This window comes from Peromyscus californicus, unplaced genomic scaffold (assembly GCF_007827085.1).
Source record: "Peromyscus californicus insignis strain IS unplaced genomic scaffold, ASM782708v3 Scaffold_5__1_contigs__length_169319896, whole genome shotgun sequence".
In the NCBI taxonomy this organism is placed as follows: domain Eukaryota; kingdom Metazoa; phylum Chordata; class Mammalia; order Rodentia; family Cricetidae; genus Peromyscus; species Peromyscus californicus.
Genome location: NW_026294573.1, coordinates 32958314 through 32977422, shown reverse-complemented (window position 1 = coordinate 32977422; position 19109 = coordinate 32958314). Strand labels below are relative to the sequence as shown.

At 42.0% G+C, this 19109-nt stretch overlaps 1 protein-coding gene across 12 annotated transcripts in view; it reads left to right on the top strand.

Moving 5' to 3' along the window:
* The window catches only part of Scmh1 (Scm polycomb group protein homolog 1), a 161561-nt gene that overhangs the window by 123914 nt on the left and 18538 nt on the right, over positions 1-19109 (top strand). For all 12 annotated transcript variants that reach the window (XM_052717966.1, XM_052717964.1, XM_052717965.1 and 9 more), the window contains 3 exons: positions 31-157; positions 13827-14027; positions 15651-15842. In XM_052717966.1, the coding sequence (XP_052573926.1) occupies positions 31-157; positions 13827-14027; positions 15651-15842 (520 nt within the window). The remainder of the gene's footprint in view (positions 1-30; positions 158-13826; positions 14028-15650; positions 15843-19109) is intronic.

Sequence of the window (19109 nt, the reverse complement as noted above, 5' to 3'; positions counted from 1 at the left end):
TAGCAAACTTTTCCCCATCCATTTTAACAGAGGAAACCTCGGACTTTGCTGAGCCCACCACCCACCTCACCAACAACCAGCACCCCTGAACCGGATACCAGCACTGTTCCCCAAGATGCTGCCACCATCCCCAGTTCAGCCATGCAGGCCCCCACAGGTAAGAGCAGAGGATGGAACTAGCTGCAGTTTGACCCTGAGGCATAGTGTCTACATTTCCTCTTGTCTTCTACCAATAAATAACTCTGTCCATGTGTAAACCTAGGTAGGACCTAAGTTTAAAAAAAATTCTCAGGGGCTGGAGGGATGGCTCAGCGGTTAAGAGAGCATTAGCCATTCTTCCAGAGGTCCTGAGTTCAATTCTCAGCACCCACATGGTGGCTCACATCCATCTGTAATGAGATCTGGCATACATGCAGACAGAACACTGTATACATAATAAATAAATAAATCTTAAAAAAATTCTCTATGGCATTTGAAATAGTCTCAGAGAAACTTTCATTTTGTCAGAGCAATAAAACACACACAACACACACACACACACACACAACTGGGGTAATTGTTCTGTGAACTCAAACCTGGGAAACTGGGGCTGGTTTCAAGGAACAGGGAAACACTCAGAGCTTGCTGGCCCAGTTTAAAGTAATGCTCATCTTGGGTCATTCCCTTCTTAATGATCCCTTCTACCTTTCAGAAGCCTTATAGCTATATTCCATGAGGCTACCACCATTTCAGTTTGGATGAAAAGCTTCTGAATTTTAAAAAGCAATCTTAATGAAGGCAAACCTTGATGGTGAAAATGAATTTTACTTTGGAGACCAGACAACGGATGATTGGTTCAAAGTAAAATTTGGTAGCTGATGAGAATGGCTAATCAGCCGTGTGTGTGTGTGTGTGTGTGTGTGTGTGTGTGTGTGTGTGTGTGTGTGTGTGTGTGTGTTATAGGCTGGTACACACAAAAGTCCTATCTGTCCCCATTTTATAAACTATGTATAATGTTAACTGTAAAATACCTATCCCTTTAAAGCATATACTTACCTTCCCGGTGGGGTGATCTTAAAGTACTCATTTGTATGTATGCATTGAGATATTTATGTGAAAACTTACTCTATAGTTACCCTATCTTCCTCAGGGATGTCTAAGAAATGAGAATGACCTCCTTGCTGTTAAATGGGTTAAGTCTGTCTCTGCACAGACTCTAAAATGTTAGAGCAGAAGGGCTACTCAGCCATGGTTTCCTCTCCAAATAACTTCAAAATGCAGGGCCTTCCTGTATCATGTACAAGGTCTGTCTAGACATTTTGTTATTGTTTGACTTTTGGTTAGGGAAGGGTTGACATGTGAATATTCAGTTGTTCAACACAATTTGTTGAGGAGACTGCCTTTACTCCTTTGTCAAAAACAAGGTGACTCCTCCTGTGAGTTTATTTCTGGGCTCTATATCTGTTCTGTTTGTCTATTTACTTACCAATATTAAAGTGCCATGGCTTCAGGGCTATGTACTAAGTTTTGAGGTCTTGAAGTTTCAGGTCCCCAACTTTTTTCTTCACCTTTAATACTATATTGGTTAGTCTGGGTCTTTTACCTCTCTGTGCAAAACTCAGGTTCCTTTTGTAGCTATCCAGAAAATAATTTTCTGGGACTTTTTTTTTTTAAGTGTACGTGTATGTACTTAAGTGTGTATGTATACATGTGTGCTGATGCATATGGAGGCCAGAAGAGGGCGTCAGATACTTGGAACTGGAGTTACAGGCAGTTGTAAGCAATCCAGTGTGGGTGCCAAGAACCAAACCCCTGGTCTTCTGCAAGAGAACCACCGAGCCATCTCTCCAGCCCTACTTTCTGGGGTTATGACTGGGATTATGTAGAATCTCAAGATCAATTTGAGAAAGATTAATTTCTTAACAGTGAGTTATATTATGCTCTCCACTAATTTGGTACTTTGATTTCGTTTTTTTTTTCTTCAGAATAACAATATTACTAATAAAGTCTCATATCTTATTATGTTAATGCCTAAATATTACTCCTTTGGAACTATTGTAAATGATAATGTATTTTCATTAAAACATTGTTAGTATAGAGCAAAATGACTTTTAAATATTAACCTTATATTCTGCAGCCTTTTACAATTACTTTTTAGTTCCAGGTTGTTTTTGGGTTTTTTTGCTTGTTTTTTTTTTTCTTTTTATTTTTTCTTATTTCTATGTAGAAAATCATTTGTAGTCCAGGGAAGGTTTTTTATTGCTAATGTGTATACTTTTCTTTTCACATCATAATGCATCACCTAGAACTTCCATTGTGATGTTGAAGAGGAGGGATGAGAGGAGATATTCCGACTTTGTTCCTCATCTTAATGGCAGTCCTCTTAGTTTCTCACTGTTTCATATATCAACTGTAGGAGTTTGTGTTTTATAAGTATTTAACAAGTTAAAGAAATTGCCTATTGTTTGTTTTCTGAAGAGATTTTATTACAAATGAGTATTGTGTTTCTGAATATATTGATGTATTTTTTATTTAGCCTGTAAATATGATTAAGAGGTTTTTTAATTTTTTGAAGGATAAGGCCTTGCTCTAAGTCACCTAGGCTGGCCTGCAGCTCACCATGTATCCTACACTGGCCTCAAACTCACAATCCTCTTGCCTCAGTCTCCTGAATGCTGGCATTATAGATGTGAGCCACCATACCAAGCTTACATTTATCAGGAGTTTTTTGCATGTTGGATAAGTCTTCCAACTTGGGACAAATTCTGTTTTTCATGTCATACAATTCTTTCATACAATATTGGGTAAGATTTCTCTAATGTTTGTTGAAGATTTTGACATCAATGTTCATGAGAGATGTTGGTCTACAATTTTCTTTTAATTGTTATTTCTTTGGTTTGGGTATTAAAATAATGCTGACCTCATAGAATGAGTTTGATAAATATTCCTTCTGTTTTTGTCTTCTAAAAGAGATTTATAGAGTTAGGTGGTAGTGGCACATACCTTTAATCCCAGCACTTGGGAGGCAGAGGAAGGCCAATCTCTGTGAGTTTGAGGCCAACCTGGTCTACAGAGTTGAGTTTCAGGACAGCCAGGGCTACACAGAGAAACCCTGTCTCAAAAGAGAGAGAGAGAGAGAGAGAGAGAGAGAGAGAGAGAGAGAGAGAGAGAGAGAGAACAAATTGTATAAATAATTAGTAAGCTTCCCGAATACAAAGTACCAGGCCCAGATAGTGTTACTGGTAAGTTCTACCAAACATTTAAGAGACAAACTATATCAATTCTATAAATCTCTCTCTCTCTCTCTCTCTCTCTCTCTCTCTCTCATTTTTGAGACAGAGTTTTTCTGTGTAGCCCTGGCCCTGGAACTCACTCTGTAGACCAGACTGGCCTCAAACTCAGAGCTCTACCTGCCTCTGCCTCTCAAGTGCTGGGATTAAAGGTGTGTGTCACCACCACCCAACTTTATTTTCATATTTTGTTAAGAGAAAATGTCTCTTTGTTTTGCCCAGACTGTCCCTGAACTCTTGAGCTCAAGCAATCCTACTGTAGCTTCCTGAGAAACTAAAATTACAATCATGTATCATTATACTCAGCCCTGTATTTTTCTTCTTGACTAGGTCTCAGGAGATTGTCTTTCAACAAACTGTTCCATTCATCTAGATTAATTAATTTATGGGTAAAAAATTTTATTCATAATATACTCTTAACTTTTTATTTCAATGTTTTATACAATATATTTTGATCATATTCTTTCCTCTCCCCAACTGCTCCCAGATCCTCCCCTCCTTCTTACCCACCCAACTTCATGTTTTCTCTCTCTCTCTCTCTCTCTCTCTCTCTCTCTCTCTCTCTCGCTCTCTCTCTTGCTCTCTCTCTCTCGCTCTCTCTCGCTCTCGCTCTCGCTCTCTCAAAAAAAACAAAGCAAAATGAAAATTAAAACAAAAAATAAGACCAAATATATGATAAAACATACCAAAGCAAAACAAAAGCACACAAAAATATGGAGACCTTTTTATGTTGGCCTTGACATGGGGTCTGCCTTAGAGTGTGGTTGATATATCCAGTGTCACTCCATTGGGGAAAACTGAGTTTCCCTTTCCCAGCAGGGAACAATTATAAATAGCTTCTTTTTGTCCCCTTTGCATTGGTGGGATTTTTGTCTGATATGAATTTGTGTAGTTTTGTGCATGCTGTCCCAGTCTCTGGAGTTCAGGTATGTATCAGCTCTGTTGTGTCTGGAAGACAGTTTCCTTGAAGTCATCTTTCTACTACCTCTGGCTCTTACAGCCTTTCTCCTTTCCACTTAGATCCTTGAGCCATTAAGAAATGAGTGCTCAAAAGTTTCTCACTTTGTACATTGTCTAATTGTGGATGTCTGTGTTAATTCCCATCTACTGCAAGAAGAGCTTCTCTGATGAGGGCTGGACTATGCACTGATCTATAGGCATAGCTGTATGTCATTAGAAATCGCTTTATTGCTGTGTTCCTTTAGCAGAATAATAGTAGTAGCTTTTACACTAAGGCCCATGACTTATCTAGTCCCAGGTTCTTGGCCACTTCATCAATGCCAGGTATGGGTTCCATCTCATAGAGTGGGCCTTCAATTCAATTAAAAATGTCTGATTACTCTCGTAATGTCTGTGCTACTATTGCACCAGTATATCTTGCAGGCAGGTTGCTGTTGTAGAGCACAGGTTTGTAGTTAGATGATAATTGATGATTACTTTTCTCCTCTGGTAGCATGCAAAATATCTTCCAGCAACATGAATGTTAGTCGGTAATGGTAAAGCTTCTAGTTGGCCATCAGCTTGATTTCTCCAAGTTCAATGACATAAATAAATGATGTCTTCAACAATATAGTCTTACCACCAGGTTGTGGAGGGTAACCAATAGTCTGTAATGTTTGGGGTAGGGCCTCTGGGACCCGTTTAGTCAACAACTCAACAATATGTAACCCGTCCTGGCACTGGAGATTTTAACTTGATGGCTTAAGATGTCTAGTTGGGGCATTATCTCCCCCTTAGTGGCTCCATTTAAATTCCTTTCATATATGTGTATATTTTAGGATGTTTCTAGAGTTGTAGGTTTCCATATGGCTTTTCAAAAGGGAAACTCGTTATTAGTTGACTCTCCCCATAGTCACTCCTTCACCCTGCCCTCTCATCCCTCCCCATTTTATCCTCCTATTCTAGTTTCCCTTCATCTCTTTATAACACTATATTCTATTTCTCTCTCCTTAGAAGATCATCTTCTCCCTCTGTTCCCTTACTATCTGCCTAACCTCTCTGGTTATTCTAATTGAAACACACATTTCTAAAGTTAAAAGTTAACATCCACATATAAGAGAAAACATGCAACATTTGTCTTTTGGGGTCTGGGATATCTCAAGATGATTGTTTCTGGCTCAATCTATTTACCTGTTTTATAATTTCACTTTTTAACAGCTAAATAATATTCCATTGTGTAAATGTACATTTTTATTATCCATCCATCAGGTGATGGACATCTAGCCTCTTTCCAATTCCTGGATATTATGAATAGAGCAGCAATGAACATGGATGAGCAAGTGTGTAGAGTCCTTAGGGCAAATATGTGACTTTAGCTGTCACAGTGCTTCTTTATGACAGTGAGTGCTGTGATAGTGTGAATAGGTATGACCCCCATAGACTCACATGTTTGAATACTTGACCTATATTGAGTGGTACTATTAATAGGTGTGGCCTTTTGGGAAGAAATGTGTCACTGTGGAGGTAGGTCTTGAGGTCTCATATGTGCTCAAGCCACACCCAGTGTGACAGTCTCTTCCTGTTGCCTGCAGATCAAGATATATAACTCTCAGCTCCTTCTCCAGCACCATGTCTGCCTGCATGCTACCTGCCAGGATGATAATGAACTAATAAACCTCTGAAACTTTAAGCCAGCCCCAATTAAATGTTTTCCTTTATAAGAGTTGCCATGGGTGGGATGGAAAGATGTCTCAGAGGTTAAGAGCACTGGCTGCTCTTCCAGAGGTCCTGAGTTCAATTCCCAGCAACCACATGGTGACTCACAACCATCTGTAATGACATCTGGTGCCCTCTTCTGGCCTGCAGGGATACATGCAGGCAGAATACTGTATATATGATAAATAAATAAATCTTTAAAAAAAAAAAGAGTTGCCATGGTCATGGTGTCTCTTCACAGCAATAGAAACCCTAAGACAAGTGCCCTTGTGTTTGATGCATAAATGTTTAGAATTATAATATCCTCTTTGTGTGGTTTTTGCCTTTAATGAATATGTAGTGTCTTTCCCTATCTCTCCTAATTAGTTTTGGTTTTAAAGTCTATTTGGTCAGATTATAGTCTGCTTGTTTATTGATTCCATTTGCTTGGAATATTGTTTCCCATCCCTTTGCCCTAAAATGCTATATGTCCTTGATAGTGAGGTGTGTTTTTTGGATACAGTGGAAAGATGGATCCTGTTTTCTAATCCAGTCTTTTTATTGAGAAAATGAGACTATTGATATTGGGAGATACTACTTATTGATCAGTGTTTATTAATTCCTATTATTTTGTTCTCATGGTATGTTTTTATTGTCTTTTTTGATTGACTATTCTGGGATTATTTAATCCTCATGTCCTTGTTGGTATAGTTAACTTTCCCTTCAGACTGAAGTTTTCCTTCTAGTGCCTTCTGTAGAGCTGGATTGGTAGACAGAAATTGTTTAAATTTGTTTTTAGCCAGAAATATTTTTCTTTCTCCATCTATTATGATTGGTAGTGTATAATGGTCTGGGTTAGCATCTGTAGCTCTCAGTTTGTAGAAAATACCTCCAGGCCCCTCTGCCTTTCCTAATCTCCATTGAAGATTCAGGTGTTATTCTAATGGGCCTGCCTTTGTATGTGCCTTGGTCTTCTTCCCTTGCAGCTTTCAATATCCTTTCTTTGTCCTGTGCATTCAGTATTTTGATTATCATGTGTCATGGGGATTTTCTTTTCTGGTCCTATCTGTTTGGTGTTCTGTATGCCTCCTGTGTACCTTGATAAACATCTATTGCTTTGGGTTGGGGAATTTGTCTTCTATGATTTTGTTAAAAATACTTTCTGTGCCTTTGACCTAGTTTCTTCTCCTTCCTCTATATTATTCATAGATTTGGTCTTTTCATAGTGTCCCAGATTTCCTGGATGTTTTGTACCTGGATTTTTCTATATTTAACATTTTCTTTGGCCAAACTATCCATTTCTTCTACTTTGTCTTCAAGACATGAAATTCTCTCTTCCATGTCTTTTGATCTGTTGGTGAGGCTTAACTTCCTGAGTTTTTCACTATTAATTTTATTTCAATTTGATCTTTTGTTGTTGTTGTTGTTTTTTGGTTTTTCTAGACAGGGTTTCTCTGTGTAGCTTTGCGCTTTTCCTGGAACTCACTTGATAGCCCAGGCTGGCCTTGAACTTACAGAGATCCTCCTGCCTCTGCCTCCTGAGTGCTGGGATTAAAGGCATGTGCCACCACCGCCAGGCTTCAATTTGACTTTTATTTAGCAATTCTATTTCTTTGCTAAATTCTACTTTCATGTCTTAAGTTGTTTTCATTATTTCAGTCAACTATTTCTGTTTTCATTAAGGCATTTATTTATGTCCACGTTAAGGTCCTCAGAGCCTACTACAGTAGGGCTAATGGCTTCTGCTGGAGGAATAGTGTCTTGGTTGTTCATGTGTGTGTTTTCACTGGGATCTAGGCATCTAGCACTATGATGCTCCAGATGTTTCTGGGTATAAATATCTAGTCTCACCTTTGATGGCTGAGTGTTGTCTTAGGGTTTCTATTGCTGTAAAGAGACACAGCAATTCTTATAAGAAAAACATTTAACTGGGAGCTCACGGTTTCAGAGGTCAGTCCATTATCATCATGGTGGGACATGGCTGCATGCAGGCAGACATGGTGCTGGTGAGGTAACTCAGAGTTTTACATCTTGCAGACAACAGGAAGCAGACTGAACATTGGTTGTGGCTTGAGTATATATGAGACCTCAAAGCCCACCCCCACAGTGACACTCCTCTTCCAACAAGGCCACACCTCCTGATAGTGCCGCTTCCTTTGGGGGCCATTTCCTTTCAAACCGCCACAGGTGTGTTTTGTTCTTTCATTGCTATTTCCCCATTCTGGGCTCTGGCCAAGTGTGGCAGCTGTGAAGTCCCTGGTAAAGAAGAGTTGTGGATCTCCTCTAATCTTTATTCTCTTCTGCTTAGTCTGAGCTTAATTTTCTCTTTTTTGAGTTTCTTTGGGTGTAAACTTGTATTATTGACTTTAGATTTTATGGGGTTCAGAAGTCTAGGTTGTTGGGGGCTTCTCTCACAATAATTTAGATATTTCATTATATTTTCTCTATGTTTGCATGATTTCTGAGATATTATCCTATAAGTAAGATGGTTTTTCCACCTGACTTCTTTTAATATTTATTGTTTTGGTTTTATTGATGGGGGGTTTTTTGTTTGTTTTTATTTTGATTTTTTTTTTCCAGAGCTGAGGACCGAACTCGGGGCCTTGTGCTTGCTAGGCAAGCACTCTACCACTGAGCTAAATCCCCAACCCCATGGTATTTTGTTTTGTTTTGAGACAATCTTTCATTATTGTCCAAGTTGGGCTTCAACTCTTTATGTCTAGAGAGTCGACTGATTCTTTGATCATCCTAACTTAGAGTTTTCTATTGCTGTGATAAAATGGCATGACCAAGCCCAGTAGTAATGGTGGACACCTTTAATCCCAGCACTCGGGAAGCAGAGGCAAGCAGATCTCTGAGTTTGAGGCCAGCCTGGTCTACAAAGTGTGTTCCAGGACAGCCAGGGATATACATAGAAATCCTGTCTCAAAAATAACAATAAAAAAAAAAGCATGATCAAAAGAAACTTGGTAGAGCAGGGCGGTGGTGGCATACACCTTTAATCCCAGTACTGGGGAGGCAGAGGCAGGCAGATCTCTGTGAGTTCGAGGCCAGCCTGGTCTACAGAGCAAGTTCCAGGACAGTCTCCAAAGCTACACGGAGAAACCCTGTCTAGAAAAAAAAAAACAAAAAAACAAAAAGAAAGAAAGAAAGAAACTTGGTAAGGAAAGGGTTTATTTGGTTTACACTTTCACATCACTGTCCACCCTCCAAGGAATTCAGGGCAGCAACTTGGAGGCAAGGAAGGACTGAAGCAGAAGCCATATAGGAATGATGCATAGTAGCTTGCTCCTCATGGCTTACTCAGCCTACTTTCTTATACCATCCAGGACCACCTGCCCAGGGTTAGCACTACCCACAGTGGGCTGGGCCCTACCACATCAATCGCCAATCAAGAAAATGCTCTACAGACTTGCCCGTAGGCCGATCGTATGGACCCATTTTCTCAATTGAGATGCCTTTTCCCAGACAACTCAATAGACTATGGTCAGAAAGACACTAATGCCCAAGCCCCAAAGTTAGCATCATTTCAACCATATTCTATTGATCAGTTAGTCACAGAACCTAAATTCAAGAATAAGGAATCCCTAATCAGACCTCACCTGTCAGTGGAGGTGGGTTAAAGAATCATGAGCTATATTTTAAAACTACTTCAGACAACCCTCTAAATATAAATTATTTACACTTTTCCTACTTGAGAGTTAATTGTTCCCTCACAGGACTCTTCATCAAAAGTCTCATCTCCTTACAACATGAGGCAACAGGTCCAGCATCTATCTCATCCTCTGAATGAGGTGCAGGTGCACGAGTCCTCTTATATGACATTTCTTAGCCACAGGACTTGGATGTTGTTCCTCTCCATCAGAAGACCCATGAACTAAAGAGTCACATAGCAAACATGTGGCTGTGGGCCAGGGTTAGGATGACTTTATAGTGTGAAGCAGTCACTAATTGCAGACATTCTGGAATTCATATGAGCACGTGAGCCAATTCCTTAGTTAGGTCCAGTGCTGCTTCCTAGACATTTTGTAGTTCTATTTTTCCTTTGCCGTGAGACACCTACCTAGTCTTCTCTTTTCTCCTTGCCTAAGAAAGGTTGGGAATACAAAGAGATTAAGAAGTGAAGGCGAGATGTGTGTGTGTGTGTGTGTGTATGTATATGTATATATGTGTGTATGTATATATTATGTATATGTCTGTTTTGCCTGCAAGTATGTATCTGTGTTTTACATGCGTATATGGTACCTATAGAGGCCAGAAGAGTGTGTCAGGTCCTCTGGAACTGTTAGACAGTTAGACACCTAGTCTTATTGCAACTTGATGTGCCATGTTTGGTTGATATTCCTGGGAGGCCTGTCCTTTTCTGAAGGGAAACAGTGGAGGAGTAAATCTGGGGCAGAGGGGAGGTAGGGCTGGGAGGAGAGGAGGAAGGGGAAACTGTGGTTGGAATGTAATATATGAGAGTAGAAAAAAAAAAAAGACATGGGGGGCAGAGGAACAGATGTTTTCCATTTTGTACTGTCTCTGAATCTTCTAAGTTCATGTCGGCAATCATTCTAACAAAATGACTATCTTTTTTTTTTTTTTACCTTTTTTTTTAAGATTTATTTATTTATTATGTACACAGAAGAGGGTGCCAGATCTCATTACAGATGGTTGTGAGCCACCATGTGGGTGCTGGGAATTGAACTCAGGACCTTTGGAAGAGCAATCGGTGCTCTTAACCTCTGAGCCATCTCTCCAGCCCCCAAAATGACTATCTTAACAGTTTGAGGGGTTTCTCTGAGTAGCATCAGGGTTTGCTTCCTCTGCAGCTACAGCTAAAAGCGCCCTGGAGATTCTTAATAAAGAAAAAGAGGTCATGAATTTGAGAGGGAAGGGAAGGAGGGGAACATGGGAGAGATTTGTGGAAGGGGGGGTTAATATTTTTAAAGAGGAAAAAAATTAATCTTGTTGTATAAAGAAAAAAAGTCTGCAAGGGTTTCCCTTAGCAAATTCCTATGGAAATCTTAGGTCTGAAAGAAATTCATAAAGCATATTCTTAAACATTCTTCTGATTCTTTTTTAGTTTTTTGAGAAGACAGGGTTTCACTATATAGCCCTGGCTGGCCTGGTACTCACGACATAGACCAGACTGGCCCCAGACTCAGAGATCCACCTGCCTCTGTTATGAATACTAGGATTTAAGATATGTGCTACCAACCCCCACCTTCTTTTTTAGTTCTCAATAAAGGATTTTATCTCTCATCTTAATGTTTTATCATAAGCAGCAAGAAGGCAGATAGCACTTCGATGGCTTTAAAAATCTTAGCTATTTCATTGAGCTCATCAAGTACACTTCCTGTTTTATGCTATTATGGGCAACAATCCTATCAAACTTCCAGTCCCTTCCTAGCACATGTGCCCCATCCTTCATCTTCAGTTATATTGTCTTCACTTTCCTAAACTCTTGGCGGAGAGCCTTCCATTAAAACTCTTAAAGGGGCTGGGAATGTAGCTCAGTGGTAGAGCACTTGCTGGATGAGGCTCTGGATTTGATCCCCAGCACTAAAGAAAAAAATAATCACTACCCCAGGACTTGAGTCCCAACTGGGACTTTGTTTGTGCTGCTTTCTGCATCCCGCCCCCTCCGTTCCAAAGTCAATGTCATGTGTTTGGCATTTGTTACTGAAGCGTCTTCTATCAGAATCTATTCTGATAAGCCTTTGTTATATGACAAACAACTACAAAACTTGATCATTTGAAACACTGAGGGCAGACTGTGAAGACAGCTCATGTATTGCATACAGTGCCAGATGGGGAGTGGAACTGACTAGGTTTGGGGATCCACTTTCCCACATGACTGGCATATTGGTTCTGCCTGTTTCTCCACATGAACCTCTCCACAAGATGATTTGTTTTCTTACACATAATAAATAGTTGCGATCCAAGAGTAAATACACCAAGAAACAAGAAGTAGAAGCTGCTGCTTTCTTAATCCTAGGCCCAGAAACTGGCACAGTGTCATGCCTACTGCTGTCTGTTGGTCAAGTGTGACAGAAAACAATGATAGGCATGTTGAAGACTCTCAGAGCCATGTTCTAAAACTGGCAGGCTTCTAAAGGTTGCAGGTTGCCCTTTGGTGTTTCACCATATGACTCATGTAAAATTCATTTTAAAAATCACCATTAGAAGCATCATATAAGACTTACATCCATGAGATGTACAAATCTTAGTTGCAAATATATTGTACACTCATATACAATTTGCTGAATTTTATTTATTTTTTGCATTTTTTGAGACAGGGTTTCTTTGTGTAGCCTTGGCTGTCGTGGAACTCACTATGTAGACCAGGCTGGCCTCGAATTCAGATCTACCTGCCTCTGCCTCCCAAGTGCTGGGATTAAAAGCATGTGCCACCACCACCCAGCCAATTTGCTGAATCTTAATGAATGTCAGCACCTGTGTAACTACTACATCCCCTGTGATCAAAACACAGGACACTTTTGTCATCCAGAAGTTCCATTAGGCTCCTTGCCATCAGTCTCTGTCTCAACTGTGATTGAAATCTTTTTATCATGAGTTAGATTTTGTAGATCTTGAATTTAATATAATTTAACCTTGCTGTCTGTATGTACTCTTGTATCTGGTTTCTTTCACTCAAAAAAAAATTTTTTTTGAAAGACACTATAGGTCAAGGTTTTCTTTCTGCCAAGTGGTATTCCATTAAATGAACATACCCTAGTTTGTGTGGTCATTCTCCTGCTGATGGACACTTGCGCTAATTTCAGTTTGAGATTATTGTAAATAAACTGCTATGAACATTTGTATTAAGTGTCTTGTCTCTGAGTTCCTCCATTTTTAGCGATTTCAGTACTAGGGCAACACGCCAAACATGAAAATCCTCCCTTTTTTTTTCTTTTTCTTTCATTTAGGTGGGGGGCATTGTTTTGTTTTGAGACAGGGTTCCTCTTGTATATCCATGACTGTCCTGGAACTCACTCTGTAGACCAGGCTGGCCTCAAACCCACAGAGATCCACCTACCGCTGCCTCCCTGAGTGCTGGGATTAAAGGCATGTGCCACCACTGCCTTTAATTTTTTTTTCATGTATATTTGTGTAGTATGTGTGTTTATGTGTGTGTGTGTGCACGTATAGAGGCCAATAGTCTTGGATCTCTTTCTACCTTGTTCACTGAGGCAGGGTCTCTCAGTTGAACTCAGAGCTCACCAACATGAGATAGTCAATGTAACTAACTAGCTCCAACAGTCTCCTGTCTCTGCTCTGCCTTGTAAGCGTTTGGAATATAGGTGGTCCACCATGCTTACCTAGTGTTTACATGGGTTCTTGTGGGCCTAATGCCAGTCCTCAAGCTTGTACAGCAAGCACTGGATCCACTGACCATCTCCATAGTCCCTGCTCCCTGTTCTTAAGAGACCTAAACTGATCTTCCTTTTCCTACATTGACCCTTATAGGCACCTTTATTCTGCCAATTAGGTGTCTGCAAGTCAGTCTCCTTCCTGCTTCAGGACACAGAGCTTCTTGGGGTCTGCTATGTCCGTGGCTACTTCTCCAGTCTGCTGTCTGGTTCCCACAATGCTATTGGCTGTTTCTTCACTTGTCATCTGACTCACCTTAGAGAGATCTAGGAAAGAACAGAGTTTACATTTTCTTTTCAGGGCCCAGAAAACAACACAAGTTCTGTGCCTTGATTTCCGTTCTGGGTTTTTCTCCTAATAGGCTGTGTCCCCAGAGACCTTGGGCTGGTGGCAACTAGGCATGGGATTTTCCAAGCCTCCCTCTATCACCCACTGTGTTTTGTGGTGTAGTTGTGGGGACTGCAGTGGAACCAGGTCCGGAGTTCAGCAGATGGAAGAGAACTGCACTCTGACTTCTCCCTGCCGGGCACACCGTAAGGTTCTTGGCTTCTTTGTTTCCTATAGTTTGTATCTACTTGAACAAGAGCGGCAGCACGGGCCCCCACTTGGATAAGAAGAAGATCCAACGACTTCCTGACCATTTCGGGCCAGCCCGTGCCTCTGTGGTGTTGCAGCAGGCTGTCCAGGCTTGCATTGACTGTGCTTATCACCAGAAAACTGTCTTCAGCTTCCTCAAACAGGGCCATGGCGGTGAGGTCATCTCAGGTAAACACTTTCAAGCTGGTTTGACTTCCTAGCCAGAGGGGCAGGCCTTCATTCTAATGAGACATCCTAATTCCAAGTTCATAGTTACCAATTCTGGAGAATGCAAAAGTATCCCATTCCTCAAGAGTTCTCACTTCCAGCTCCAGGCTCTTCTGAACCATGTGCCATATATGGTATGTGCCATACATCTCTGCCAAGAATAGCCAAACAAACTGCCTAACACAGCCTTTGAACAGTCCTCTCCTGTCCCCACAGAATATATGAGTGTGTGGCTTAAAACCATTCCAGAGGAAGGATGCATAGGGGCTATGTTGTTGCCACAAGAGAATTTCCCAAAATGGCTTCAGGGAACTTCTGACCTCCTCCTAGTCCTCTGCCTCCTTAGCTTCTGGGTTTCTAGGACCCATACAAGGGAGCTGAGCCCAGGACAGAAGACAATGAGCGTTTAACGGTGTGGTACTTTTTGCTGTAACTGAAAATACTTTCCTGCTGCGCCTTGTTTCTGTTTCACTTTTCTTAAGTCCAAAATCTTATTTTTGCCCACCAAGCCTACAGAGGCTTGTCCTGCAGCCTTCCAGTCTTTACAGCCTTCTCCCTTTCCTCCTTAGCAAGCTGTCGTGACTAGCTTCAGGAAACCAGCTGACAGGGAACACAAGTAGCCAAACAATTCTTTTAGCAAATACCTGTTGACCTTTTACTCTGGGTCGGAGGTTTCTGCCATACAGTGTCCAGGAAAAGGGAAAACAGAAGATGTCCGGCTCAGGTCTGCACTGGTGGAAAGGAAAATCTCAAGAGTCTGTGGAGGCAAACAGAAGCAGTAGGGAGCCCGGTCTAGGCAGTAACTGGCTGTGTGGAGAATGGGAACTGCTGATACAGTAAGTCAGTCCTTCTGAGGCCAGACCACTCTCTAGCCTCTCCCTTGCAGCAGTCTGCAGGGTCTGAGCCTTCCTTAGTGTCTGGAGTTGCCCTTGCCTCTACCTGCCTAGAGTTCTTCCTCTTCAAAACTTTTCTAAGAGTGATTTATCTCCCCAGATCTCCATTTTCTCACTTCCCTCAAAGACAATTACATGAGCCTTTTTGCTTTTTAAAAATTATGCCAACATTTTGATAGAACTAGATAGGACATAAAATAAAAACAAACATGAGACATTTCCAAATGTTGCCCAAAATCTAGTATCCTTGTATGGGTTGGAAATTGCTAACCTAAGTCCTTGCTACCAACGGCAGTATTCCCTTCTATACAGCTTACCTGTTCTTGGGCAGTTTACTTGTGAAAACAGCACCCTAGGTGAACACATTTCCTGAAGGAAGCCCAGCCAGGTGATGAAGCTGATAGCATTATGTTCATAGTTGTTTCACAGGTTGAGTGAAATCATTCCAGAGCCCTGAGGGTACAACAGACTTGGTCTGGCCACTCCCATGGTTGCACACCCTTGGGAGGTAGAAGCAAAAATCAAAGCCCTTGAGCAAGGGAGGGCAGCAGGAAGAAGACAGACAGACAAGCAGCCCGGGCACTGCCTCTGTGTAACTAGCCAGTCCCAAGACAAGCAGTGAGCTGGGCTTCTCTGGCCAGCTCCACACCGCACTGCACAACTGACTTGTTTCCTTTACCTAATTCCACAGCCGTGTTTGACCGGGAACAACACACCCTCAACCTCCCAGCAGTCAACAGCATCACCTATGTCCTCCGGTTCCTGGAGAAGCTCTGCCACAACCTTCGCAGTGACAATCTGTTTGGCAACCAGCCCTTTACACAGACTCACTTACCACTCACTGCCACGGAGTACAGCCACAGCCACGACAGGTACCTACCAGGTAGGAGCTGGGATGGGGCCTGGGCTGCAAGGGAACTGGGCAGCCAGTAGCATCTGCAAGGGGCCAGGGGCAGCCCTCATGCGGGCTTGCAAGCCTAGCACCCACTGTCCAGAGTTCTGGTTTTCTGCTCTTTACCCTTCCACATCCGGGTCATATCTAGGGCTTTGGTCTTTTGTCATCTTGACTCTTCAGGATTTTGTTGTCACTCTAGAATTTCTCATTCCTCTGGACCCCTGACTCTAGAAGTTGCCCTATGATTTCTCCACATATGTAGTGTGGAGCCCATGAAGTCCCAGCACATCTCCCAGGGTGAATCTGGCACCAAAGGCCTCAAAGAACTCTCCTTTGCCAGCACCAAGGTTTACTCTTAGGCTCGAGGTTGAGAAAGTTGCTCCATCTTGATTGGCTATCCGTTCTTTTCTTTGGCACATGGCCCTAACTCTTCTAGCATTGCCAGTCTAACAAGTCAGTGCAAGTTCCTGCTGTTTCCAACTAGGCTGGAAAATAACTTTTTTAGTTAACATACCAGACCCACAATGAGAAAGCGGATGCCACGTGGCTGGGTCGGTGACTAAGCACTTCCAAGAGAGTTTGAAGAGTGAGTGGAGCTCGGCATCTCTGCTCTGGAGGACAGGACGCAGAATCCAGGGAGGCAGGAAAGCTTGGTCCCAAACAGAGAGGTAGGTTGCTGTTAAAAGGGAGGAGTTGCTCTTTAAGAGAGACCTGGAGATGGTGTCCTGAGCAGAGAGGAGGTACCGACTGTTCTGTTTGCTGGGGGTGCAGGAGTCTGAAAGGTGCTCTGGGACCTTCTACATGAGTCTCATTCCCACACTGCCTTCCTTGTTGTCTTTTCATCAAACTCTTAATGGAATGACTCTGACTGAAGTATCACTTCTGGAGAATGTGCTCAGGGAAGTGAGGACACACCCAGTCTCCTCTTCTGACCCCTCTATACCTCTGCAACCAAGTGAGAATTGCTGATGTGATTGGGCTGAAAAGATACCTAAATTCCTCATATGCCAGCAAGAAACCAGACATCTGGTCTCTAAGCTGCACCATGCTCCTCAGCTGGGTCTCTTCCTCAGAGGGAACTTCTTAAACCACCTGCTCTAGACTGTTTTGTTCAACATCAGAACCTGTAAGAAGAGCCCTGAGTTATAATGTTGTACTGGATAGGATGAAGTCGGTACAAAGACAGTTCAATACTCTCAGTCATTGTCCTTCAGGAGCCCTGGGCTCTGTTTCCCTAATGAGAGGCCTAACTGGAAGTCCTAAAGAGAAGGTGTATGACAAGGAGTTTCATGTCAGTAGGGCAGCTGCTCAAAGAAACAGAAAGAAACTCAGAATCTTAAGTAGAGTGCTGCCCTTCAGGAACTAGGAAAGTACATTGGCAGCACATTCAGAGGCTGCTGGGGACATGCCCGTGATGGGCTTCCAGGCATGAAAGTGTTTGGAGATTGGCACATGGCGCAGCCTTTCCTGGGACTTGTGTTCTGGTTTGTATCTCTCTAACTCAGTGCCACATGAAAGAAGCAAACTCTGTCCAGCCTCTTCTTTCCTGCCTCACCAGCTAAAAGAAAAGACAAAGAACAGGGGTGTCATTTTCAGCTGTCAGCTGTGTCCTTTCTCTACCCCATTTCCAGACAGACCACACCACCTCTGATCCTCCTCTGCTCACCCAGCTCAGTTTCTCATGGAAGTTTTCAGCGTACTGTCTGCTTCATCCTGGCTTCCGTTTGCTTCTCAGAAGCCGTGTTTTAACTGTGCCCAGACAAGCCAGGGCCTTGTCTGGACTTCTGACTCCTCTCTGCTCTGTAGCTTGTCTTCCCTACCTGCCTGCTGCCTACTGACCCTTTGCTCTGCCTCTGACACCTCATCAGCACCTGTATTGTTCTGATTACTTACCTACTCTCTGCAGAAAACTCCATGAGTATCACAGCTTTCTTTTGCTTTTTCTTTGAACCTGTTTTTTGCCATTCCTGCCCATCTGCATAGTCACACACTGCTACTGATGTGGCATCCATGAGTCCCATCTGTGTTGACTGGTTGCTTACTGGAGCCCTTTCCCCACTTCCTGCCTTACCACCACACTTCCCTCTCGATGATCTTTGCCCAGCTGACCGTGTACTTCCAGTGTAACAGATAGGCATCAAGAGTCCACATCCCTTAAAGCTTCTTTACCTAAATTGAGACTATTGCTTTTTTCACTGCTTTATTTTGGAAACTTTCAAACCTATAGAAAAATTGCAAAAACGACAACAACAAAAGTAAAATGAGTCCTTCACCAAGAGTTACTTTTAGCTTTATGCAACATTTGCTCCGCTCTCTGTTTGCAGACATATTTGTATCTATATATTTAATATGTATGCATAGCTTTTATTTATTTAGTCCACAACAGCTAATTTTTTTTTTTAAAGATCACAAAACATAGACACATACCTGTAATCCCAGCCCTCAGGAATTTGAGGCAAGAGGTTCACAAGTTAAAGGGTAGCCTGGGCTACACAGTGAAACTCTGTCAGAAAGAGAAAGAAGAGGGGAAAGGAAGGAGAGTGGGCGAGAAGAAGGGTGGAAGGGCAGCAGGAAGGACAATATTTTTATGTTCAATAAATTTAATGTAAATAAAATAATTCTGGGCTACTATACCACCAGACCAGAATTTCCCAAGTTGTCTCAATATCATCCTTTATAGCTGTTTTTTTGAGTTTTTTTCTCTAATTTAAGATCAAATAAAAGATCATTTGATACATTTCATTGTCCTGACTCTTAAGCTTTCTTTATCTAGAGCTATCCTCTACCCTTTCTGTCTTCTCTGACTGCATGGCACAAGGAGCCAATCCAGGCATTTTGGCTTTAGGTCATCAAATTTAGGTCATTAAATTCTCACTGTTTGCCAGAATCTATACTGGATTTTGGGAGACAGAGCCAAGGCAGAGTGAAGCCCTACACTCTGAAAGCTCAGAGGGAAGAGGCATGTGGTTAAGAGCATGGAGCAGAGATGCTCCAGCCCAGCCACTTGTGATAAGCAAAGAATAAAGTGAAAGAAAGTGGATGAGAGGATTCCTGGACCAGGCAGCCTAAGAGCAGAGCCCCTTCTACAGGACAGCATGTGCTCTGAGTCAAGTACCAGGCTCATGGAAGCTACAGAATGGAGCTCCTGTGGTCTCCCTAAAAAATTGGTAATATGAGGCAGGAAATGTTTTCAGCTACTTGCTGTGGATATTTACATTAGCTGTAATTGAAATCTGCCTAGCATTAACTCCTAGA